The 25,811-nt window shown below is 39.9% G+C and overlaps 2 protein-coding genes across 10 annotated transcripts in view; one reads left to right on the top strand and one right to left on the bottom strand.

Moving 5' to 3' along the window:
• NUSAP1 (nucleolar and spindle associated protein 1) overlaps positions 1-11,149 on the top strand; it is a 43,367-nt gene extending 32,218 nt beyond the window's left edge. For all 5 annotated transcript variants that reach the window (XM_042942359.1, XM_042942357.1, XM_042942356.1 and 2 more), the window contains 4 exons: positions 1,554-1,711; positions 4,556-4,672; positions 9,686-9,794; positions 10,947-11,149. In XM_042942359.1, the coding sequence (XP_042798293.1) occupies positions 1,554-1,711; positions 4,556-4,672; positions 9,686-9,794; positions 10,947-11,040 (478 nt within the window). In that variant the 3' untranslated portion in view covers positions 11,041-11,149. The remainder of the gene's footprint in view (positions 1-1,553; positions 1,712-4,555; positions 4,673-9,685; positions 9,795-10,946) is intronic.
• Positions 1-25,811, bottom strand: part of NDUFAF1 (NADH:ubiquinone oxidoreductase complex assembly factor 1) — a 51,566-nt gene that overhangs the window by 14,044 nt on the left and 11,711 nt on the right. For 3 of the 5 annotated variants that reach the window (XM_042942361.1, XM_042942360.1, XM_042942364.1), the window contains 2 exons: positions 14,021-14,095; positions 12,454-13,268 (listed from right to left, as the gene is read on the bottom strand). In XM_042942361.1, the coding sequence (XP_042798295.1) occupies positions 13,119-13,268; positions 14,021-14,095 (225 nt within the window). In that variant the 3' untranslated portion in view covers positions 12,454-13,118. Of the gene's footprint in view, positions 1-11,931; positions 12,076-12,453; positions 13,269-14,020; positions 14,096-25,811 lie in introns of those variants that run through there. The other 2 variants (XM_042942363.1, XM_042942362.1) reach the window with 2 other exon arrangements.

Genomic DNA, 25,811 nt, shown 5'->3' with positions numbered 1-25,811 from the left:
TCTTAATCTCTGCACCCAATGTGGGCCTCAAACCCACACCCTGAGATTGAGAGTTGCATGCTCTACCAACTGAGTCAGCCACGTATCCCTGGTTCTCTCCTTTTTCAAGGGCATTTGCAGCATCTAATAGAGGTGGTGCCTGGTAACACTTCCCCCAACACATGCAGTTATTTGACATAGTTTTTAATTTTTTTAATTTTTTAAAAATATTTATTTTTGAGAGAGACAGAGTGAGAGCAGGGGGGGAACAGAGAGAGAGGGAGACACAGAATCCAAAGCAGGTTCTAGGCTCCGAGCTGTCAGCACAGAGCCCGATGCGGGGCTTGACCCCATGAACAGTGAGATCATGACCCAAGCCAAAGTCGGACGCTTAACTGACTGAGCCACCCAGGCACCCCTGACGTAGTTTTTACAGTTTAAAAATGCCCTGAAGTTTAGAATTCTATTTATTGAGTTAGCTTGGAATATGAGGTAGCTATAGTTGGCAGTTTGGATTGTATTTAATACTACTTAAGGACACCATGGTCAGGGGTAAATTGTTGCTACACTGCAGTATACGGAGCAGCCTGGATTTCACGGCACTTCTCCTAACATTGTTTTCTTAACTGTGTTGTAAAATGTTTTGTAATAATTTTGAGGGTTGATTCAGGATTACCGCTACATCTTTAGTAGAAGTCCAGAAGTTCTCATCTGTTAATTCTACCATCACCACCATGTATATTAATATCTGTCCTTTCTGAATTTCACTGAATCTAAGGACCCCATCAACCAGAGATTCACCATTATCATAGGGACCACTAAAAAAAAATCACTGCCAGGGTACCTGGGTGGCTCAGTTGGTTGAGTGTCCAACTCTTGTTCTTAGCTCAGGTCGTGATCTCACGGTTGTGAGTTCAAGCCCCACAGTGGTCTCAGTGCTGATGGTGTGGAGCTTGCTTGATATTCTCTATCACCCTCTCTCTCTTCCTCTCCCCATCTTGTGCTCTCGTCCTTTCAAAATAAACGTTAAAAAAAGGAAAAATCACTGCCAGCTATGATGTGTTACAAATTATTAAACACATCCCAAGTTCAGACATTAAAATGTAGAAAAACTGTGCATCATAGAAACAGTGAAATGTCTTTATGGCAATTTGCCAAGAGTAGACAATGGGCTTATGTACATTTCAAATAAATGGCATTCTTCTAGGAAGATGTAAGATCTGTTCCCGTTACTTATTTGGCATAGCAGTCTCCTGTTCCCTCTGACTTGACATCATCAGGAGGAGAAAGTACTTCCTAAACTGTAACTTGAACCCCCCGGCAGCTCCTTTGAGCTTTGCTTTGTCCTGTATTGGTCAAGGCAAGGAGAACAGAGAATACAAAACCATATTTTACCAGAAAAGTTGATAAATGATTTGCTTTAGTATCAGTGTTTTAAAATGTTTACTCTGCAAACGAGGTTCATTCACATAAATATTTATTGAGTCCTTTTGCTACTTGGTGACAGGTGTGTGTTTGATACAAGTTACTCTTGACATAAGCACTAATGTCTTGTACCCCACTGTCCTGTTTAGGTTTTCAGCTGCTACCAAAGATAATGAGCATAAACGGTCACTGACCAAGACTCCAGCCAGGAAGTCTCCGCATGTGACTATGTCTGGGAGTACCCCAAAAGGCCAGGCTGTGCTTCAGACATGCAAGCTGAAGACCACAAAGGGGAATTCTGCTTCTGGTAAAACAGAACAAAAACTCTGGTTCATCTTTAAGCATGTAACTTCCTGAAATTAAGTATTATATCTGTTTACTTAAAGCTACTCCATATCCATAAAATCAAAAGCAAAAATTTGACCATAGCATATTTTTCATTTTATATTGGTGAGGAAAATGCCAGACACACAAACAAACAAAAAAAGTGATTACCACCTGAGGACTCCATCCTGTCTAGGAGGAGTCCTAAGATGGTAACCCTCCCTGAAGAGCATTCAGCTCCTTCTCGAACTCAGGGATGAGAAGGAGGATCAGAGTATGCATTATAGCCTCTGTTTGGTCCTTTGGGACTCTGAAACAGGATTCCAGAGTTCATAGAATAAATGCCGCACTATGGACCAGTAGATTGTGTAAGCCAGAATAAGCCATATGGATACTCTTCTACACAAAGTCTACTTAATTAGTACCTACATTGACCAGTTGGTTTTCAAAAGAATACTGCAATAGTGGTATGAAGTTTAAAAAAGTCCCACCAGCAGATTGAGGCTTGTATTAGAATTAAGTATGTCAAGATTCTCCGGAGAGTCCTACTGAATGTCTCAGGAGAGAGCCTTGGTCACATAGAAAGGGTTGCCAGCTTGCCCAAGACTAGAGCAATCCAGCTGGAGCTTCAGACCAAAGGAGAGTACAGTGTCGATAATAATCAGTGTGGAGACTGTTGAGAATTTCGTCATACCTTACAGATAGAATAATGAGACTGACAACTATATTTTAAAAGGGTCCAAAATGGTGGGAACAGTAAGTTTATGATTCCTCCTTAAATGAGCTAATTCCCATTCTAACCTTTAATTTACACCAGCAAGCAGACATTCCATATAACATTATATTTTGTTGTTGTTGTTAAATGTTTATTTTTGATAGCACACATAGGGGGAGGGGCAGAGAAAGGGGGACAGAGGATCCAAAGCAAGTTTTGTGCTGCCAGCAGCAAGCCGGATGTGGGGCTCGAGCTCACGAACCACAAAATCATGACCTGAGCCGAAGTCAGATGCTCAACTGACTGAGCCATCTAGGCACCAGTCTATATAACATTCTAAATCTTACAGTATGGGAGAAAGGGGACTGGGCAGAGGGCAGTACTAAAAATGGAGTGGACTTGGCTAAGATACGACTGTGTTATTTTACAGAGAGCTGGGGTCACAGAGTAGCAGCCCTTACCTCATAATGAGAAAGGACTCAGAAATGGTCACAGATAAGGACATGAGGCAGAAACTAAATGTTTACCATATTCAGAGCTTTCTCCTCATGGTAATTCAGGGGTGTGCCCAGTTAAGATGGGATAGTTTTTTCCCCAACTATCAGATATGAGTTTTATGTAAAGGAAATAAAATTGTATGATTTCTTTTCCCTGTGATTTGCTTCTTTCACTCAGCATAATGTTCAAGAACCATTCATATTGATAAATGAGCTAAAGTTTATTCATCGTCACTGGTACGGATGTATTTCAATGTATCTGTTTTACTCCTCATGGACATGTGGATATTTCCAGCTTTTGTTGTTATGTATAGTGTTAGGACCATTCTTATTAACCATGTCTCCCATACACATATAAGAGCTTCTGTAGACCTAGGATGGACTGCTGTTAGCAGGGCTGCAGATGGCTACTGTACAGGTCGAATTGTACCCATTTAAACTCTCATCAGCATTGTGGGCAGCCCCAGTGTTTCCCACCACCACTGGCACCTGATAGTGACACAATGAGATCTCTTAAGCACAGGGGTTTTGTGATTTTTGGATTTAACTGAGTGGTCCTAGACGCTGGTGGCTTATTCATGTATACACGCAAGTGCTAACATAGGACAATAGCCAAGTGCAGCCTGTGATGGAAAAGAATTATAAAATGTGCCCAACTCTAGTATAAATTGGGCTGAGTCCTACCATCTTTGTATATTAACTTTATGGTACAAGAATTCACATTTTATGGCGCCTGGGTGGCTCAGTCAGTTAAGCGTCCGACTTTGGCTCAGGTCATGATCTCACAGTTCTTGAGTTCAAGCCCCGTGTCAAGCTCTGTGCTGACAGCTCAGAGCCTGGAGCCTGCTTCGGATTCGGTGTCTCCCTCTCTCTCTGCCCCTCCCCCACTCACGCTCTATCTCAAAAATAAATGTTAAAGAAAAAAAATTTTTTTTAAAGAATTCACATTTTTTAATAAGTTTTATTAAAAACAACCAGAGCCACGGATCTTTTCATCTATATGTGATAAGGTTCCTTGCAGGCTTTATATCTATTTGTGTGAAAGAAAACGTTACTACTAATGTATAATATTTTTTATTTTTTTTTTAATGTTTTATTTATTTTTGAGACAGAGACAGAGCATGAGCAGGGGAGGGGCAGAGAGAGAGAGCGAGACACAGAATCCAAAGCAGGCTCCAGGCTCTGAGCCATCAGCACAGAGCCCGACACAGGGCTCAAACTCACAGACCTCGAGATCAAGACTGAAGTCGGACACTCAATCGACTGAGCCACCCAGGCACCTCAATGTATAATATACACCTAATGTATAATATTTTTAAAGGATAAATAATATCAGGGACACAGGTTGAAAATTTACCCACTTCTTTAAATAGGATTTTCAACACCCAGCTGACCCTAGGAAATACCATAATATTGAGACTATTTGGGGAGCTGGTCACAAGCAAATCTCAGTGGTTAGCTTTCCTTGGTTATTCTTTTTTCCCCCTTTTGCTTTTTAACCAAACTGATGATCTATAGATGATATTCCTAATATTGAGAAGTGGTACTTCAATAAAGAACTTTATAGATCTTTTTTCTAATTAAGCCCTGGGGGGGTTGTTCTTTGGTTTTGTAGTTGTTACCCCATTCAAGTTGACAACTGAAGCAGCACAGACTCCAGTCTCCAACAAGAAACCAATATTTGATCTCAAAGCAAGTCTGTCTCGTCCCCTCAACTACGAGCCACACAAAGGTATGTGGGAATGTTCTGAGATACAAGACATGCAATAGACTTAAGATTAAATAGTTCTGCAGATCTGAGGATGTGAAAGATTCTCACACTTGACCCCCTAGAATTCCTTCCCCTTGGGCCCACATGACCCATGATTAAAAGACTGTCCAGTAAGCAAATACTAAATAATTGATTGACCTACATTTTTGTTAATCCAAAGACATAACTTGTAATCATTGTTAGGGCAAAGAAAATTTCAGGGAAAATCAAGAAACTTGGAAATTGGCCTGTGGGTAAATGAATGGTTTTTTTTTACAACTTTCAAGTGATTCCAGGCTGGAATCTGCCAGTCCAACAACCTGGGACCTTTATTGGCCATATAAATGCCCATATCAATTGGGCATATGTTAAAGTATCTGTATCTTTCAGTAATTCTAAAATTACTTTAAACATGAAGACTTCCCACAAATCATGTCCAATAGTGTTTATCTTTAAATTAGTAAACAAATCTTATTTAGAGGTAAGTCATTTGTAGTCCAAAAGCAAAACAACTACTTTCCTCTCACCCCGCAGCCCTCCCCTCTTTTTCCCCATATGTGGCCCTGGCACCTCTATTCATTGAGTTGTCAGGGAGAAACCTAGGAGTCCTCTGGCTCCTCGCTCTCTTAGAACCCGTACCTAGTGCATCAGCTGGTCCTTTGAGCTCTACCTTTGATATAGATCTTTGACCCCAACTATTTTCACCCTCCACTGCAACTCCCTTTCATCCAGGTCATCATCATCTCTCCTAGACTTTTGGAATAGCCTCTAGGCCCCACTCCAACCTGAAAAACAGATCAGAGCATGTCACTGATTTGCTCAGAACCTCCTAAGAGTTCTCATCTCTCCCCCAAGTTGATTTCATCACCTCCTCCCCTGACTTTGTGCCAATAACACTGGTGTTTCACCCCCTCAAACAGACTGAGCTCATTCCCACCTCCAGGTCTTTGAACTTGTTATCCCTCTGGTCCACCTAGAATACTAGTCCCACACCCCTTTGCACAGCTCCCTCCCTTGTTTTAATGCAGCATTCACTCAACTGTCACCAACTCAGAGGGCTTTCCTCCCTTCCCTGCCTCACACACTGCTGTTTTCTGTTTCTTCATAGCATGTTACTTTCACCTGATACATGTTACCTGACTATAATCCATCTCTACCACTGAAAAGTAAGCCCGAGAGAGCAAGGATTATTTAAAATTTATTGTCAAATTGGTTTCCATACAACACCCAGTGCTCATCCCAACAAGTGCCCTCCTCAGTGCCCATCACCCACTTTCCCCTCTCCCCTCTCCCCCAACTCCCATCAGCCCTCAGTTTGTTCTCAGTATCCAAGAGTCTCTTATGGTTTGCCTCCCTCCCTCTCTGTAACTTTTTTTTTTCCTCTTCCCTTCTCCCATGGTCTTCTGTTAAGTTTCTCAGGATCTACATATGAGTGAAAACATAAGGTATCTGTCTTTCTCTGACTGACTTTTTTCACTTAGTATAATACCCTCCAGTTCCATCCATGTTGCTGCAAATAGCCAGATTTCATTCTTTCTCATTGCCAAGTAGTATTCCACTGTATATATAAACCACATCTTCTTTATCCATTGGTCAGCTGATGGACATTTAGGCTCTTTCCATAATTTGGCTATTGTTGAAAGTGCTGCTATAAACATTGGGGTACAAGTGCCCCTATGCATCAGTACTCCTGTATCCCTTGGGTAAATTCCTAGCAGTGCTATTGCTGGGTCATAGGGTAGGTCTATTTTTAATTTTTTGAGGAACCTCCACAGTTTTCCAGAGCAGCTGCACCAGTTTGCATTCCCACCAACAGTGCAAGAGGGTTCCTGTTTCTCCACATCTTCTTCAGCATCTATAGTCTCCTGATGTGTTAATTTTAGCCACTCTGACCATTATGAGGTGGTATCTCAGTGTGGTTTTGATTTGTATTTCCCTGATGAGGAGTGACCTTGAGCATCGTTTCATGCATCTATTGGCCATCTGGATGTCTTCTTTGGAAGTGTCTGTTCGTGTCTTCTGCCCATTTCTTCACTGGATTACTTGTTTTTCGGGTATGGAGTTTGGTGAGTTCTTTATAGATTTTGGATAGTAGGCCTTTATCTGATATATTATTTGCAAATATCTTTTCCCATTCCATCGGATGCCTTTTAGTTTTGTTGTTTTCTTTGCAGTGTAGAAGCTTTTTATTTTGATGAGGTCCCAATAGTTCATATTTGCTTTTAATTCCCTTGCCTTCCCCTTCCCTCAAGGGTTTTGATGGTTTCCTATCCTCTTTCATCCATTTTGAGTTTATTTTTGTGAATGGTGTAAGAAAGTGGTCTAGTTTCATTCTTATGCATGTTGCTGTCCAGTTCTCCCAGCACCATTTGTTAAACAGACTGTCTTTTTTCCATTGGATACTCTTTCCTGCTTTGTCATAGATTATTTAGTCATACATTTGTGGGTCCAATTCTGGGTTTTCTATTCCACTGGTCGATGTGTCTCTTTTTGTGCCAATACCATACTGTCTACATGATTACAGCTTTGTAGAAGAGGCTAAAGTCTGGGATTGTGATGCCTCCTGCTTTGGTTTTTTTCTTCATTATTACTTTGGCTATTCAGGGTCTTACGTGGTTCCATACAAATTTTAGGATTGTTGGTTCCTATCTTTGAGAAGAATGCTGGTGCAGTTTTGATTGGGATTACGTTCAATGTGTAGATTGTTTTGGGTAGTATTGACATTTTAACAATATTTATTCTTGCAGTCGATGAGCATGGAATATTTTTCCATTTCTTTGTGTCTTCTTCAATTTCCTTCATAAGCTTTGCTATAGTTTCAGCATACAGATCTTTTACATCTTTGGTTAGGTTTATTCCTAGGTATTTGATGGTTCTTGGTGCAGTTGTGAATGGGATCAGTTTATTTCTCTTTCTGTTGCTTCATTATTGGTGTATAAAAATGCAACCGATTTCTGGAGCGCCTAGGTGGCTCAGTCGGTTAAGTGTCCAACTTCGGCTCGGGTCATGATCTCACAGTTGGTGGGTTCAAGCCCCGCATTGGGCTCTGTGCTGAACACTTGCTCAGAGCCTAGAGCCTGCTTCAGATTCTGTGTCTCATTCTCTCTCTGCCCCTCCTCCACTCATGCTGTCTCACTCTTTCAAAAATAAATGTAAAAATATAAAAAAAATTCTTTTAAATGGAATTGATTTTGTACCCTGCAACTTTGCTGAATTCATGCCTCAGTTGTTCTAGCAGACTTTTGGTGGAGTCTGTTTGGTTTTCCATGTAGAGTATCATGCCATCTGTGAAAAGTGAAAGTTTGACTTCATCTTTGCCAATTTTGATGCCTTTTCTTTCATTTTGTTGTCTGATTGCTGATGCTAGGACTTCCAACACTAGGTTAAACAACAGTGGTGAGAGTGGAGATCCCTGTTGTGCTCCTGATCTCAGGGGGAAAGCTCTCTGTTTTTCCCCCATTGAGGATGATATTAGCTGTGGGCTTTTCATAAATGGCTTTTATATGTGAAGTATGTTCCTTCTATCCCGACTTTCTTGAGGGTTTTTATTAAGAAAGATGCTGTATTTTATCAAATGCTTTTCCTGCATCGATTGACAGGATCATGTGGTTCTGTTCTTTTATTAATGTGATGAATCACATTGATTTGCGAATACTGAACCAGCCCTGCAGCCCAGGAATGAATCCCACTTGATAATGGTGAATAATTCTTTTTATATGCTGTTGAATTCGATTAAGCAGTCAAAAATCCTTGCTCTCACTTCACTGCTATGTCCCCAACACCTAGAAAAGTTCCTGGCACATACCAGGTGCTCAGAAAGTGTTTAAGGAATGATTCTGGCCTCCAGTAACTTCCACTAACAATAGAAAACCTGGCTTAGAGCTTCATCTGTGCTGCTTATTATTTTTATACCCTAGACAAGTCATTTAGTTCCTTAAGGAAAGGAAAAATAAATATTACATCATCAGTTACTAAAAGGATCAAATGAGGGGTGCCTGGGTGCCTCAGGCAGTTAAGTCTCCGACTTGGGCTCAGGTCCTAATCTCACTCACGATTTTTGAGTTTGAGTCCAGTATTGGTCTCTGTGCTGAGAGCTCAGAGCCTGGAGCCTGCTTTGGATTCTGTCTCCCTCTATCTCTGCCCTTCCCCTGCTTGCTCGCTCTCTCAAAAATAAAGAAACATTAAAAAAAACATTTTATAAAAAAACTTTACATTTTTTTTGAAGGATCAAATGATTAGATGGTTGTGAAACTCCTTTTCATAAAATGGGAAACTACACGGTCGTCTGAGTGGCTCAGTCAGTTAAGCGTCCAAATCTTGGTTTCGGTTCAGGTCGTGATCTTGGGATTTGTGGGTTAGAGCCCCAAGTGGGGTTCTGTGCTGACAGTGGGGAGCCTGCTTGGGATTCTCTCTCTTTTCCTCCCTGTCTCTGAAAATAAACAAACAAACTTAAAAAAAAAAAAAAAAAAAAAAAGAAACTGCAAATAATAATCTTCAGCACTCAAAGATAGGTCATTAACTATACAAATAAAGTAAAACATACACCTCTGGAAATTTGGTCCCAGTTCTAAAGCTAACAAAGTATTCCCATTCATTCCATTCCAAATACTTTTTATTGGCTAACAGTAATAACATACTGCCTAGATGAAATACTACTTTATAATATTAAATACGTTTAACCTTGGGATAAACTACTTGGTTGTGATGGCTTTTTTTAATGTGCTATGTAATTGGATTTAGTATTAAGATTTTTTTTTGTAGTATGAGGACTATCTGTGACTTTCCAAGGATTAAAAAGTAGGACATACTTTTATTTTTAGGAGAAAAAAATGCAAATTGGATCCGTGGAATATGAAATTAAAGCTAATAGAACTATGCTGGCAAATACCTGTAAAAACGAAGTGTAAATACTGAAAAGGAGTAGTCCCAGATAGAGAATAAAATTGGGACTATAAATACAGGAATCTTCCTAACTCTTTGTCTTTCCTAAACTAGGAAAACTGAAACCATGGGGACAATCTAAAGAAAATAATTCTCTGAAGGAGCATGTAAACAGAGTTAGCTTCCACAAGAAAACTTACAAACAACCTCCTCTCCAGACTAGGTGAGTACATAATTATGCAGGTCTATAGTTCTTTTAATGTTGAAAGACTATAGATAAAAAGCCTCTGAGGGACAGAAAGTTTTGATAATAGTGGTATTTAGGAAGAGTAGGAGTAGAATCACATATAGAACTGCCTAACAGTATGGGTGCCTAAGCCCCACCACAATGGTTTCTAATTTGGTAAGTGGGAGGTGGGGCCCAAGTAACTGCACTGTTTACAAAGCTCTGTAGGTGATACAGAAGGGGACACTGTTCTCTCACATGACCTATTGGCCCCAACAGGACACCTGGACAACCCTCCAGCCCCTAATCCAAGTGCCCAGAGCATCTAAGTATACAGATAGATGTAATTCTTCACTCCCAGGGAAACCTGGGTTACTAGGCTACACCTGGGGAGATCCCAGGATGATCCTAAGCGGCTTCCTTCTGCTTGAAAACCAAGTTAAAGCCAGAGCTTGCAGTGGGCTGCGGCAGGTGCTGGTGGAGTCCTTTCCCCAAGTAAAACTCTACTGATGCAGGGTTGCCCATCATCTGAGTTGCCTATAGCCAGCTGCCACCAAGACCTTTACTAACTTTGCTGTTAAGATTGTTAACATAGGAACACCTGGCAGGCTCAGTCAGAAGAGCATGCAACGCTTGATCTCCAGGTTGTGAGTTCAAGCCCCACATTGGGTGTACAGATTACTTTAATAAAACTTAAAAAAAAAAAAATCATTAATATAATCCTGACTCTCCCTGTCTGAATCCCCAGTTCCTTACAGAAAAGTACAATGGCTTAATTCAGTAGACTATGGTTCTAGTTCAAATATTTTCACCACACTATATGATTTTGAGCCTGACCTCTAACTTCCAACAGTAGAGATTTCTCATTTAAAACAAATTAAGGCACCAAGGTGCCTTCTGTCCCAGTTTCATGCTTAATTGTAGGGTGCTGCATTAACATAAAAGGAAAAATACCAGTTTGTAGCCCTTTAACACAAATGACTTACAGATATGGCTTCTATCAGACAAGCCACTAGATAGAGGACAGTGTCCGATGAGAGTGTGTTCTGTGCAAGTGTGCAGGAGGTCAGTGTAAGCTTGGACAGGAGTGTGACAACAGGTGGATTCTTGAGCTTCACTAGAGCCTAATGGGTACCTGTCCCTCTTTAGGGAAGAACTACGGAAGCAACATGAGCAAAAACGAAAGGAGAAGAAAGCAAAGGTTTTGGGAGCTCGAAGAGGCCTCATTATGGCTGAAGATTAATTTTTTGATGTCTTGTAAATATTACCTTATTCTGAACACTTTTTGTAAATATTTTTCTACTGTCTTCCCTGCTTTAGTCAAAAAACCTTTTTCTGTTCTTTGTTCACTATTTATGTAGTGTCAGTGCGTTCTTAACATGCTACATCTCCGAAGACATTAACTTTAAGGCTCACATATTCTTTGACGTGGTTTTTACTTAAGTCTCTGTACAATTCACTTTTGAACTGAGACTCCTCCTATAGATTCTTGACCTAGATTTTTCATGTCAAGTTCCGTGTGCTGATTCTAATATTAATTGCAATCCTGTTCTAGGCAACAGCATTTACCCTGATGGTAGGTAGTTCTACCACAAGCTTTAGTAGAAATTGCACCAATAAAAAGTTATGAATAGGGTAAGTTGAGAAAGTTCACTTCTTGCTCCTCTAGAGAATCTAGTAGTCTTGATCAAACTGGGGGCCATTTGGGTTGGTTATGGCATTAATATTCTACGTATGTGAAGTATCTGGTTACCTATGCACATTAGTTCAGATCACTTAATATAATTGGCATCTGTCACTCAACATACTCTTAAAAACTCTATTGCTCATTCTAGCCTTATTTAAAAACATACAGGGCCATACTGAAATCTGAGGATTGCTGCTTCAAGGATCATTATGCTCTGTGAAACAGACCTTTTACTCACTTTATGGAAAAAGATGACTTGCTTAGCACCATAGCCATGCTTGTTGAACCTAAGTGGAGCTTCTGAGCTTTGTACTAATTAAGATTTTCATAGTTGTTTTCTCATGGTGGTAGATGGATTGTTTGTAAATAAATTGGCTTCCAAGATTGAATTGACCAGCTAAGATGTTAACAGGTGTCTACTTGTACTCCTTGTGCATTCTTTCCTGACCACCTCTTCCCACCCTAAGAAATGACCATGTCTTCCTTCTGTATTTTTTCACAGCACATACCAATTCTGTTATACTTACCGTTAGATATGTGAGCCCAGAGAACACTGATATATTCCTGGGTGCTGAATATATTCAGATTTTGCTATTAAGGTAGAGATCATTGGAAAACAGATTGGTATTATGTTAAATACATGTCTACCATATGAGCCAGCAATTTTCCTAGGTATATATATATATATATATATATATATATATATATATATACACACACACACCTAGGAATATAGGTATATATATATATATATATATATATATATATATACACACACACACACACACACACACCCAGGAGAAGTAGAATCACATGTCCAGACAAGAATTTGTATGCACTATTTACACCAGTATTATTCATTGTAGCCAAAAAGTAGAGAAAATGCAGCTGTCCATTAATGGATGAATGGATTAAAAATTATTAGTACCTCATTCTTTTTCAGTACACCATAACATGATACAACATGGATAAATCTCAAAGACATTTATGCTAAATGAAAAACCACCAGACATAAAAGATCACATATTATTGGATTCTATTTGTAGGAGACATATCCAGAGAAGATAAACCCATGAAGAAAGTAGATCCATAGATACCTGGGCTGGGAGAATGAGTGCCTGCAAAGGGCACTCAATTAAGGTTTCTTTTTAGGCTTGATAGAATTTTCTAAAATTAGCTTATGGTAAGGATTGACAATTCTGTGAATATACTAAAAAATCACTAAATTGTATAGCAATCTTTAACAGTCTCCTTAAATGATGGATTAGAAAACACAAGAAACCTATGAGGAACAGAGAGAGACAAAGACATCAACAATCATCTTAGAGACGCCCTGCTTTGACAATACCAACTTGGGCAGGAATAGTTCCTAACAGGAATCATTCTAACCCAAAACAGTTAAGTTCTTTACCTATTATCTCCACATCGGGACTTGCATTCTTTAAGCTGAAGTACAGCTTAGAACCTGGTTTCATGCTGTGTCTCCCACTATGGGGCCTTTCTTGGCAACAGCATTTAGCTTTGTCTCAGGGAATACATCCCAGCCGTTAATGGGAAGCTGTTAAATATTTTGTCTCTGTCATCATGGATGATACTATGCAGTTTGGTAGTACAAAATTACCATACCATCTCTACTACTTAAAAAGTCTTGGGTTAAGCTCTGGAGAATTTTCATAAGCAAATTCTTCTGTGTGGGCTGGATCAGCAAAAACTCCAATAAAATCTATTTCCAGGAAGAATGGACCATCCACTTTATCAGCTAGGGTGAATCCAACAGAAGAGATCTACATTGGAAATACAGAAATTGATCAAAATCTCATATACTGATACCATTCCTGGAGTTTTGAAGTTCCTGAGGTGATTAATATAACTAGGTCTTGGGGCACCTGGGTGGCTCAGTCAGTTAAGCGTCCGACTTCGGCTCAGGTCATGATCTCTCAGCTCATGGGTTCAAGCCCCACATGGCCCTGTGCTAACAGCCCAGAGCCTGTAGCCTGCTTTGGATTCTACGGCTCCGTCTCTCTCTGCTAGCATGGATGCGCAGGGCTCACTCTCCACTCTCTCAAAAACGTTTAAAAAAAAGAATTTAACATAGCTGGGTCTTTACACTATCAGCCCTTAGCAAGTACACCAGAGTTCTCAAATGCTGTAGCAAATCCTAAGTGCAGGGCTGATTTTCTACCTTCTACTTTCTCTTCCCTCTCCAAAGTAGTGCCACTTCAGACTGGTAAGGTCAGCATGGATGTCTAATGGAGGTTCCTTGTAGCCCTCCTATACTTCAATACTTTTCACTATTTTGGAGCTAAAATAAAATGTGAGCAGGCTGAAGTGATGACGACCATAGGAAATTCCTGCAGGATGGAGGTTTGGCTCACAAGATATGTCTGAGTCAACCTCCATATGGGAGTAACAGGGATGGCCTCAAGAATTTTTAGCTTTCATTTGCCAGCCCTCAAAAATGAACTGAAATGATCCTCACAGGAGTTCTGTTTCACTAAAGGGAACAGTTCTGAGTGAAAGTACAGGAAAATGTTACCTTATCAAGCAGAAGCTGGTACTGGGCATCCCGGATTCTTCCTTGATTAGAGAAGAAAAATTTGGAGAAAGGAATCTGAAAAAGAAACCATATACTTAACATCTCAAATGTCAGCAAGTGAGGCAGTTGTATGGAATTGCAACGATAATAGTTTAATGCTAATGTTATTTAATTCTAACGTTATAATTCTAATACATGCAGTTATGACAAGTGGCTTGTCATTTTGATCATAGATATACATTTTTTAAAAATGAAGTATTAGTTGGGCGCCTGGGTGGCTCAGTCAGTTAAGTATCTGACTTTGGGCTCAGGTCATGATCTCACGGTTCGTGAATTTGAGCCCCACATCAGGCTCTGTGCTGACAGCCCACAGCCTGGGAGCCTGCTTTGAATTGTGTCTCCCTCTCTCTGCCCCTCCCCCACTTGCACTCTGTCTCTGTCTCAAAAATAAATCTTTAAAAAAAATTTTTAAAAACTTTAGATGGCTCCTGGGTGGTTCCATCGGTTCAGCTCAGGTCATGATCTCACAGTTGGTGGGGGTTCGAGCCCCGGGTTGCGCTCTGTGCTGACAGCTCAGAGCCTGGACTGGAACCTGCTTCAGATTCTGTATCTCCTCCTCTCTCTGCCCCTCCCCCTCTCAGGCTCTGTGTCTCTGTCTCTCTCTCAAGAATAAACCAGCATTTTTTAAAAAAATGAAGTATTAGAAGAAAACAGATAAAAACCTTTCTAAGCCAGAAATCCCAAAGGAAAAATGATACAGTAGAGTACAATTTAACCTTCTGACAGCAAAGACAAAGGATAAATATGTGTAACATTTATGAACAAAATTCTAATATCTTAAACACAAAACTTTCACAAATAACTAAGGTTTAATAACCAATAGAAACACGGGGAAGAGGGGAAACGGGCCCACTTGTATACAGCGGGTAGGTGTGCAGATTGGTACAACTCTTAGAGTGGCCGGCAACTGGGAGGCAAGAGTCTAAGAGGACTCCAAGAAGCCCCCTTCTGTATACACACACCCTCTTCCAGGTATTCATGCTAACCTCTGTTGCTGAGAAGGGACTGTGCACAAGTAAGGTCCTAAAGCAGCAGACCTTAATGTAGGGAAGATTATCCACTGTAGGCCCGATTTAATCACTTGAGCCTATAGGAGGGACTGGTGAAAGAGCCTAAAAGCATGAGCGATTCAGTGGGGGAGATCCTCCACTTTTTGTTCTAAAGGTGGAGGAAACAAAATGGCAAGGAATGCAGGCAGCTCCCTGGAGCTGAGAGTGGTCCTCAGCTGACAACCAGTCAAGAAACCAGGACATTAGTCCTACAATCATAGGAACTGAATTTGCCCAATAACCTTAATGAGCTTGTAAGTGGATTTTTCCCCAGAGCCTCCAGAAAGGAATACAGCCCAGGAGACACCTTAATTTTAGCCTTCTAAGGCCCTGAGCATTGAACTCTGCCACACCAAGTCCCAACTCATGACCCATCAAATTGTGAGCTAATGTGGGTCTTTTGAAGCTGCTAAGTTTACGGTAATCGCTCACAGCAATAGAAAACAGCAATATTTAGCGAAATTTGAAATGCTGTAACTTTGACCTACCAACTTCACTTTTAGGAATTTATGTTACAGATAGACTCTGACAAATATGTAATGGTACAGCTTTTTCTAATTAAAAAAAAAAAAAAGGAAAAATAGGGGAATGGTTAAAAGATTACATTGCATCCACACAATTCAATACTGTACAGCTGTTTCTTTTCATGTAGATCTACACAGGATGCAATGGCAGACCTCTACAATGTATTAGGAAAAAAAATCTAGGGCGCCTCAGTCGGTTGGGGGTCCGACATCGGCTCAGGTCATTATCTCATAGTTTGTGAGTTCAAGCCCCACGTCGGTCTCTGTGCTGACAGTTCAGAACCTGGAGCCTGCTTCAGAGTCTGTCTCTCCCTCTCCCTTTGCCCCTTCCCCGCTTGTGCTCTGTCTCTGTCTGTCTGTCTGTCTGTCTCTCTCAAAAATAAAAACATTAAAAAAAATTAAGGGGCGCATGGCTGGCTCAGTCGGTTAAGCATCCAAATTAGGCTCAGGTCATGATCTCGCGGTGTGAGACTTTGCCCCACATCAGGCTCTGTGCTGATAGCTCAGGGCCTGGAGCCTAGTTCAGATTCTGTGTCTCCCGTTCTCTCTGTCCCTCCCATGCTCATGCTCTGTCTCTGTCTCTCAATAATAAATGTTTAAAAAAATTTTTTTAATTAAGAAAAATCTAGACAGAATACACAGTATAAAAATAAATTTTTAAAAAGCCTCAAAAAAATAATAATAAAAAATTTGCTAGAGCAACTGGAGAGTTCCTGGATGGCTCAGTAGGTTGAGCATCCGACTCTTGATTTCAGCTCAGGTCATGATCTCACCGTTTACGGATTCAAGCCCCACACCAGGCTCTGTGTGGAGAGTGTGGAGCCCTCTTGGGATTCTCTCTCTCCCCCTCTCTTTCTGCCCCTTGCCCACTCATGTTTGTCTCCCTCTCAAAATAAACTTAAAACAAAACAATTTACCACAGCAAATGGGAACAACCCAGTGTCTATTAATACAGGCATCAACTATGGGAATTCCATTTAACAGAAAATGCCAGGGGTGCCTGGGTGGTTCAGTCGGTTAAGAGTCCAAATTTGGTTCAGGTCATGATCCCACAGTTTGTGGGTTCGAGCCCCGCATTGGGCTCTGTGCTAACAGCTCAGAGCCTGGAGCCTCCTTCAGATTCTGTCTCCCTCTCTCTCTGCCCCTCCCCTGCTCATGCTCCCTCCCACTCTCTCTCTCTTTCAAAAATAAATAAACGTTAAAAAATAAATTTTTTTAATGTCAACAAAATAACAATAATGAAAAATAACTCCACAAAGCGACAGGGAAGCTCTCTAGGATTTAAATTAAAAAAAAAAAAAAAACACTAAAGATGTACAAAGTTTGTTATTTATACTTTTGAGTAAAATTAGACAAAATAAGAACATGTATTCACATTTGCTTATATTTGCATAACAAAAATGCCAACTACACAAGAAACTACAGAGCGGCTCCCTAGAGCGGGTGGGCAGGAAGAGTCAACAGGGACATGAGTGGGAGTGAGGCTTCTCACTGTACATCATTTTAGATTTTTGACTTTTGAACCAAAAAATTAATGTGCTGTTCAGATTACTTATCACCAAAAACACTTGTGGACATAAAAGTCTCAATTCAAAGCTCAGATTCCAACCCACCACTGCAGTAGATCACACTGCTCACATAGCAGATTTAAATGCAGTCACATCCTATTTCACCTGCTCTCTTCATTCCTGTCAGACAAACCTGGGGGGAACCCCCCCATCAATTTTTCATTTTGCACCCTAGTTTCACACTTCATCTACCTCATTATTCAAAACATATTTTGGAAATGGAATCAAGGCTACCTGGTTGCCATTCAAGGAACATGTGTCATCCACCCTACTGTCCCCTCAAACTAATCTCTTCTATCTTTTTGACACACAATTCTCTAAGAACACTGTCTACATCAAAGGAACTGGATTTTTTTTAGCTGGATAAAAAAGCTAAGAGGAAACATTAAATCTTGCATTAAAAGCTTGCATAAAAAGAAAAGGATGAACAGTTGTTCTCTCTTTCCAAGGGACAGTAAGCTAAATTTTATAATTTTTCCATCATTTTCCTCTGTTTTCTCCCTGTAATCAGAGTAAATACTTAAGCATCTCACTTCTATTTACTAAAGGATAATTATTCATGCAGAAGTTAACAGCAATTAGTAACATTTAATTAAAAACCTCTTGTGACTACACCTATTGTAATGAGCACTGAGTAATGTATATAAATGGTGAATCACTATGTTGTATACCTGAAACTAATTTAACATTGTAGGTCAATAACACTTCGATTAAAAAAAAAAATCTCTTCCCCAACACTTTCCCTTAATAATTTAAAGAGAGCTGTTGCAAACAACTATTCCTTCTGGCCAAAGTTAGGACTACATGTATTTTCAGGGAAGAAAGTAATTGTTAACAATTAAATAGCAATAATACCAGAGAATAATTTGTCAGTGTGCAAGCCCTAAAAAATGTACATACCATTTATTCTAGGTATGTTATTTCCGAGAATATATCCCAAGAAAATAATTAAGGATATTTACTTCAGAGTTTGGCACAACAGTGAAAATCTCTGAAAACAATCTAAATGTCCAGTAATAGGGGAACAACTAACTAAACTGTCTTCTATTTATATAGTAAAATATCATAAAGAAATTTAAAATGATATAAAAATGTATCTCAGCAGGAAGTTGTATATGAAATTCAGTGAACAATATATGTTATAAAACAGCACTGACACAATAACATTTTTGTTAAAAAAATTTTTTGAAGCGGAAACAGAAAAATCTGGGGGGAGGGGCCAAGATGGCGGAAGAGCATGGAAGTTTTTTTTGTATCTCTCATCCCTGAAATGCAGCCAAATCAACCATAAACCATCTTGCACACCTAGAAAACTGATTTGAGGATTAACACAACAATCTGCACAACCTGAACCACAGAACTGCAAGGTATGCAGTGCAGAGAGGTAAAATGGAGGAGAGAGAAACCACCAAGGGCAGGGAGCTGTTTTTGCTGGCAGAGAGAGCACAAAGACAGGGGGAGAGTATAGGAAAAGCACCCCCCTCCAAAAGCAGCTGCAGAGAAAAAGGAAGAGTGGAAACAGCCACAAGAGTCTAAACAAAAAAGGGAGAAAGGAGAGGGCTTCAATTCCATTAAGACTCTAAACAGCTGGAGTGCAGAGTCTGAAACTTCATAGCTGGATACCTGGTGGAGCTCTGGATACCTGGAAGAGCAAATCTCCAGGAGCAGAGTGAGGTCCAAGGGGTCCTCAGGCCACACGAGGAGAGGTGGTTCCCCTGCTGGGAGGACATTTGGTAGAGGCTGTGCAGCCTCCCCACAGGCAAAGGTCCCAAAGGGGTCCCAAAGGACCCCAGAGAATAACCACATTCCCTGGTGCTGGAACAAGGTCATTAAGGGTGAAGCCTGGTGCCAGATGTGTGTTGTTATTTACCATAATCCCTAAAACACTGCTGCTACACAATCATGCAAACTTTCTGGGATGGGCTGGCACCCAGCTGCAGTCTCTGGGCATCAACAGCAGCACAGTCTGTAGAACATTCCTAGGAGCAGGCTGGAACCCAGCCATTGCTCAGCGAGACCCTCCCCCAGAGGGTCTGAGCAGGTCAAAGCTGCAGTCCCTTAGAAGTGAGGTGTTGGGAAACACAGCCCCATCTGAAATAAAACTCAGGAGGAAGGTGCCACCTAGCAGCCTGACAGCTTGGTCATGGACAGTGTAGAAGTGGGGAGTGGACAGAATCCCTAGTCAAAGGAGGGATGCTTGATTGCTGGTTGGGGAGAAATGGGTGATGCCATTTTCACCCCACACACCTGCACACACCACAACAATCCACCCCAGTAAGGCAAGCAGCGCCATCTAGTGGAGAACAGAGTCATTCACTAAGCCCCACCTAACTAGGCCAACCGTGCTCTTCAGGAACACAAGTCTCTCCACCAGCTTAGTTTACAGATTATAAAGTGCTTCATCGTTTGACTTCTACAGGAAACCAGATGTAATTTCAATAGTATTTTATTCTGTTCGCTGGCCCTTTTATTCAATTTTTTTTTCTTTTCTTGAATACAAGAGAAAGAACTTATTTTCCATTTTTATTAAAAATATTTTTAATTTTTTCTATGATATTTTTTACTTTTTGTAAATTTTTAAAATTCTATTTTACTTTCATCATTTCATTTTATTCTATTTTATTGTATTCATTTTTTCAAATTTTCAAACGTTTTCCTTTTTTCTTTCCCATTTTTTTCTTATCTTTCCCTTTTTTCTCTATCAAGCTCTTTCAACAACCAAACAAAAACACACCTAAGATCTACCATCCTTCATTTGATTTCTTTGTGTTGTTTTTAAATTTTTTTCTTTTTTTTACTTTATTAATTCCTTTTCTTCCTTCAAAATGACAAAACTCCAAAAGAAAGAACAGGAAGAAATGAGAGCCAGGGACTTAACACAGATACAAGCAAGATGTTTGAACCAGAATTTAGAATCACAATAATAAGAATACTAGCTGGAGTTGAAAATAGATTAGAATCCTTTTCTGCGAAGATAAAAGAAGTAAAAGCTAGTCAGGATCTAATAAAAAAATGCTATAACTGAGCTGCAATCGTGAATGGATGGCATGGTGGCAAGGACGCATGAGGCAGAGCAGTGAATCAGTGATATAGAGAACAAACTTATGGAGAATAATGACGTAGAAAAAAAGGAGGCAGCTAAGGCAAAAGAGGACAAAATAAGAATTACAGAATTCAGTGACTCATTAAAAAGGTATAACATCAGGAGCACCTGGGTACCTCAGTGTTAAGGTTAAGCATCTGACTTCCACTCAGGTCATGACCTCACAATTCATGAGTTCAAGCCCCGCATCAGGCTTTGTGCTGACAGCTCAGAGTCTAGAGGCTGCTTTGGATTCTGTGTCTCCCTCTCTCCCTGCCCCTCCCCCGCTCATGCTCTCACGCTCTCTGTCTCTCTCTCTCAAAAATAAACATTTTTTTAAAAATTAAAAAAAAAAAAAAAAGGAGTAACATCAGAATCCTAGGGCTCCTAAAAGACGAACAGAGAGACAAAGGGAAATTTATGTGAGCAAATCATAGCGGAAAACTTTCCTAACCTGGGGGAAAGACACAGACATCAAAATCCAGGAAGCACAAAGAACTCCCATTAGATTCAACAAAAACTGACCACCAACAAGGCCTATCATAGTCAAATTCACGAAATACTCAGGCAAGGAAAGAACCATGAAAGCAGCAAGGGAAAAAGAAGTCCTTAACCTACAAGGGAAGACAGATCAGGTTCACAGCAGGTCTATCCACAGAAACTTGGCAGGCCAGAAAAGAGTGGCAGCCAAGAATTCTTTATCCAGCAAGGCTGTCATTCAAAATAGAAGGAGAGATAAAAAGTTTCCCAGGCAAACAAAAATTAAAGGAGTTCGACTACTAAACCAGCCCAGCAAGAAATTTTAAGGGGGACTCTCTGATGGGAGGAAAGATGAAACAAAACAAAACAGAACAAAACAAAAAGTGACCAAAAGCAACAAAGACTAGAAAGGACCAGAGGGGCGCCTGGGTGGCTCGGTCGGTTAAGCGTCCGACTTTGGCTCAGGTCACGATCTCGCAGTCCGTGAGTTCGAGCCCCGCGTTGGGCTCTGTGCTGACAGCTCAGAGCCTGGAGCCTGCTTCAGAGTCTATGTCTCCTTCTCTCTCTGACCCTCCCCCCATTCATGCTCTCTCTCTGTCTCAAAAATAAATAAACATTAAACAAAATTAAAAAAAAAAAAAAAAAAAAGAAAGGACCAGAGAATACCACCAGAAACTCCAACTCTACAGGCAACACAATGGCAATAAATTCATATCTTTCACTACTCACTCTAAACATCAATGGTCTAAATGCTCCAATCAAAAGACACAGGGCAACAGAATGGATAAGAAGACAAGATCCATCTATGTGCTGTTTACAAGAGACCCATTTTAGACAGATTGAAAATAAGGGGATGGAGAACCATCTATCATGCTAATGGTCACCAAAAGAAAGGTGGAGTAGCCATAATTATAACAGACAATCTAGATTTTAAAATAAAGACTGTAATAAGAAATGAAGAAAGTCATTATATCATAATTAAGGGGTCTATCCACTAAGAAGACCTAACAATTGTAAACATTTATGTTCCAAACGTGTGAGCACCCAAATATATAAATCAATTAATCACAAACAAACTCATTGCCATAATAGCAGGGGACTTCAACACCCCACTTACAGCAATGGACAGATAATTTAAACAGAAAATCAACAAGGAAACAATGGCTTTGAATGACACACTAGACTGGATGGACTTAACAGATATATTCAGAATATTTCACCCTAAAGCAGAATAGACATTTTTCTCAAGTGCACATGGAACATTCTCCAGAATAGATCACCCTCAACAAGTACAAAAAGAGCTGAGATCATACCATGCATATTTTCACACCACAATGCTATGAAATTTGAAATCAACCACAAGAAAAAATTTGGAAAGATAACAAATACTTGGAGACTAAAGAACATCCTACTAAAGAATGAATGGGCTAAGCAAGAAGTTAAAATAGAAATTAAAAAGTACATGGAAGCCAATGAAAATGATAACACCACAGCCAAAACCTGTGGGATGCAGCAAAGATGGTCATAAGAGGCAAGTATATAGCATCCACGCCTTCCTAAGGAAGGAAGAAAGGTCTCAGATACACAACCTAACCTTACACCTCAAAGAGCTGGAAAAAGAACAGCAAATAAAACCCAAACCCAGCACAAGACAGGAAATGCTATCGAACTCCCCCAAAAAACAGTAGAACAGATCAATGAAGCCAGGAGCTGGTTCTTTGAAAGAATTAACAAAATTGATAAACCCCTAGCCAGTTTAATCAAAAAGAAAAAGGAAAGGACCCACATAAATAAAATCAAGAATGAAAGGGGAGAGATCACAACCAACACTGCAAAAATGCAAACATTAATATGAGAATATTATGAGCAATTATATGCCAATAAGATGGGCAATCTGGAAGAAAGGGACAAATTCCTAGAAACATATAAGCTACCAAAACTGAAACAGGCAGAAATAGAAAATCTGAACCAACCCATAACCACCAAAGAAATAGAATTAGTAATCAAAAATCTCCCAAAAAACAACAGTCCAGGGCCAGATGGCTTTCCAGGGGAATTCTACCAAACATTTAAAGAAGAGTTAACACCTATTCTCTTGAAGCTGTTCCAAAAAATAGAAATGGAAGGAAAACTTACAAACTCCTTCTATGAAGCCAGCATTACCTTGATTCCAAAAGCAGACAAAGACCTCACTAAAAAGGAGAACTATAGACAAATTTCCCTGATGAACATGGATAAAAAATTCTCAACAAGATACTAGCCAACTGGATCCAACAATACAGTAAAGAATTATTCACCACAACCAAGTGGGATTTATACCTGGGATGCAGAGCTGGTTCAAGATCGGTAAAATAATCAATGTGATACATCACATCAATAAAAGAAAGGACAAGAACCACAGAATCCTCTCAATAGATCCAGAGAAAGTATTTGACAAAATACAGCATCCTTTCTTGATAAAAACCGTCAAGAAAGTAGGGATAGAAGGATCACCTCGAGATCATAAAAGCCGTATATGAAAGACCCAATGCTAACATCATCCTCAATGGGGAAAAACTGGGAGCTTTTCCCCTAAGGTCAGCAACAAGACAGGGATGTTCACTCTCACCACTGTTATTCAACATAGTATTGGAAGTCTTAGCCTCAGCAATCAGACAACACAAAGAAATAAAATGCATCCAAATCAGCCAGGAGAAGGTCAAACTTTCACTCTTCACAGATGACATGATACTCTATTTGGAAAACCCAAAAGATTCCACCAAAAAACTGCTGGAACTGATCCATGAATTCAGCAAAGTTGCAGGATATAAAATCAATGCACAGAAATCACTTGCATTCCTATACACCAATAATGAAGCAACAGAAAGAAAAATCATGGAATCAATCCCATTTACAATTGCACCAAAAACCATAAAATACCTAGGAATAAATCTAACCAAAGAGGTGAAAAATCTATACGCTAAAAACTACAGAAAGCCTATGAAAGAAATTGAGGAACACACAAAAAAAATGGAAAAACATTCCATGCTCCTGGATTGGAAGAACAAACATTGTTAAAATGTCAATACTACCCAAAGCAATCTATATATTCAATGCAATACCTATCAAAACAATACCAGCATTCTTCACAGAGCTAGAACAAATGATCCTAAAATTTGTATGGAACCAGAAAAGATCCCAAATAGCCAAAGCAGTCTTGAAAAAGAAAACTGAAGCTGGAGGCATCATAATTCCAGACTTCAAGACGTATTACAAAGCTGTAATCATCAAGACAGTATGATACTGGCACAAAAACAGACATTCAGATCAATGGAATAGAATAGAGAACCCAGAAATGGACCCACAAAAGTATGGTCAACTAATCTTTGACAAAGCAGGAAAGAATATCCAATGGAATAGACAGTCTGTTCAGCAAATGGTGCTGGGAAACTGGACAGCGACATGCAGAAAAATGAACCTGGACCACTGTCATACACCATACACAAAAACAAACTCAAAATGGATGAAAGACCTAAATGTAAGACAGGAAACCATCAAAATCCTAGAGGGGAAAGCAAGGAAAAACCTCTTGGATCTCGGCCACAGCAACTTCATACTCAATATGTCTCCAGAGGCAAGGGAAACAAAAGCAAAAATGAACTATTGGGATCTCATCAAGATAAAAAGCTTCTGCACAGGGAAAGAAACAATCAGCAAAACTAAAAGGCAACCAAGGCAATAGGAGAAGATATTTGCAAATGACCTATCAAAAAGGGTTAGTATCCCAAAATCTATAAAGCACTTATCAAACTCAACAACCAAAAACCAAATCATCCAGTGAAGAAATGGGCAAAAGACAAACTTCTCTACAGAAGACATCCAGATGGCAAACCGACACATGAAAAAATGCCCAAATCACTCATCACCAGGGAAATACAACTCAAAACCACAATGAGATACCACCTCACACCTGTCAGAATGGCTAACATTAACAACTCAGGCAACAACAGATGTTGGCGAGGATGTAGAGAAAGAGGATCTCTTTTGCACTGCTGGTGGGAATGCAAACTGGTCCAGCCACTCTGGAAAACAGTATGCAAGTTCCTCAAAAATTAAAATAGAACTACCCTATGACCCAGCAATTACACTAGGTATTTACCCAAGGGATACAGATATGCTGATTTGAAGGGGCACATTCGCCCCAATGTTTACAGCAGTAAACACTGGCTATCAACAATAGCCAAAGCATGGAAAGAGCCCAAATGTCCATCGATGAGTGAATGGATAAAGGAGAAGCAGTAATATATGTGTATGAGCATGCGTGTGTGTGTGTATATGTATCTACACACACACACACACACACACACACACACACACACACACACACACAATGGAGTATTACTTGGCAATCAAAATGAATGAAATCTTGCCATTTGTAACTACATGGATGGAACTAGAGGGTATTATGCGAAATTAGTCAGAGATAGACAAATATCATATGACTTCACTCATATGAGGAATTTAACAGATGAACACAAGGAAAGGGAAGCAAAAATCATGTAAAAACAGGGGTGCCTGGGTTGCTCAGTCGGTTAAGCATCGGACTTCGGCTCAGGTCATGATCTCACAGTCCATGAGTTTGAGCCCCGCATCGGGGGGCTCCAGCTCAGAGCCTGGAGTCTGTTTCAGATTCTGTGTCTCCCTCTTTCTCTCTCCTCCCCCGCTCATGCTCTGTCTCTCTCTTCTCAAAAATATATAAACATTAAAAAAAAATCATATAAAAACAGGGAGGGGGTCAAAACATAAGAGACTCTTGAATATAGAGAACAAACAGAGGGTTGCTGGAGGAGTTGTAGGAGGGGGTGGGATGGGCTAAATGGGTAAGGGGCATTAAGGAATCTACTCCTGAAATCATTGTTGCACTATATGCTAACTAACCTTTAATATAAATTAAATTAAATTATTATTTATAAATAATATAAATTAAATATATAAATAATATAAATTATTTATATTAACTTTAATATAAATTAAAGAAAGAAAGAAAGA

The sequence above is a fragment of the Panthera leo genome, chromosome B3 (assembly GCF_018350215.1).
Source record: "Panthera leo isolate Ple1 chromosome B3, P.leo_Ple1_pat1.1, whole genome shotgun sequence".
In the NCBI taxonomy this organism is placed as follows: Eukaryota; Metazoa; Chordata; class Mammalia; order Carnivora; family Felidae; genus Panthera; species Panthera leo.
The sequence above is the reverse complement of the archived record's forward strand: the minus strand, read 5'-3'. Positions and strand labels throughout refer to the sequence as shown.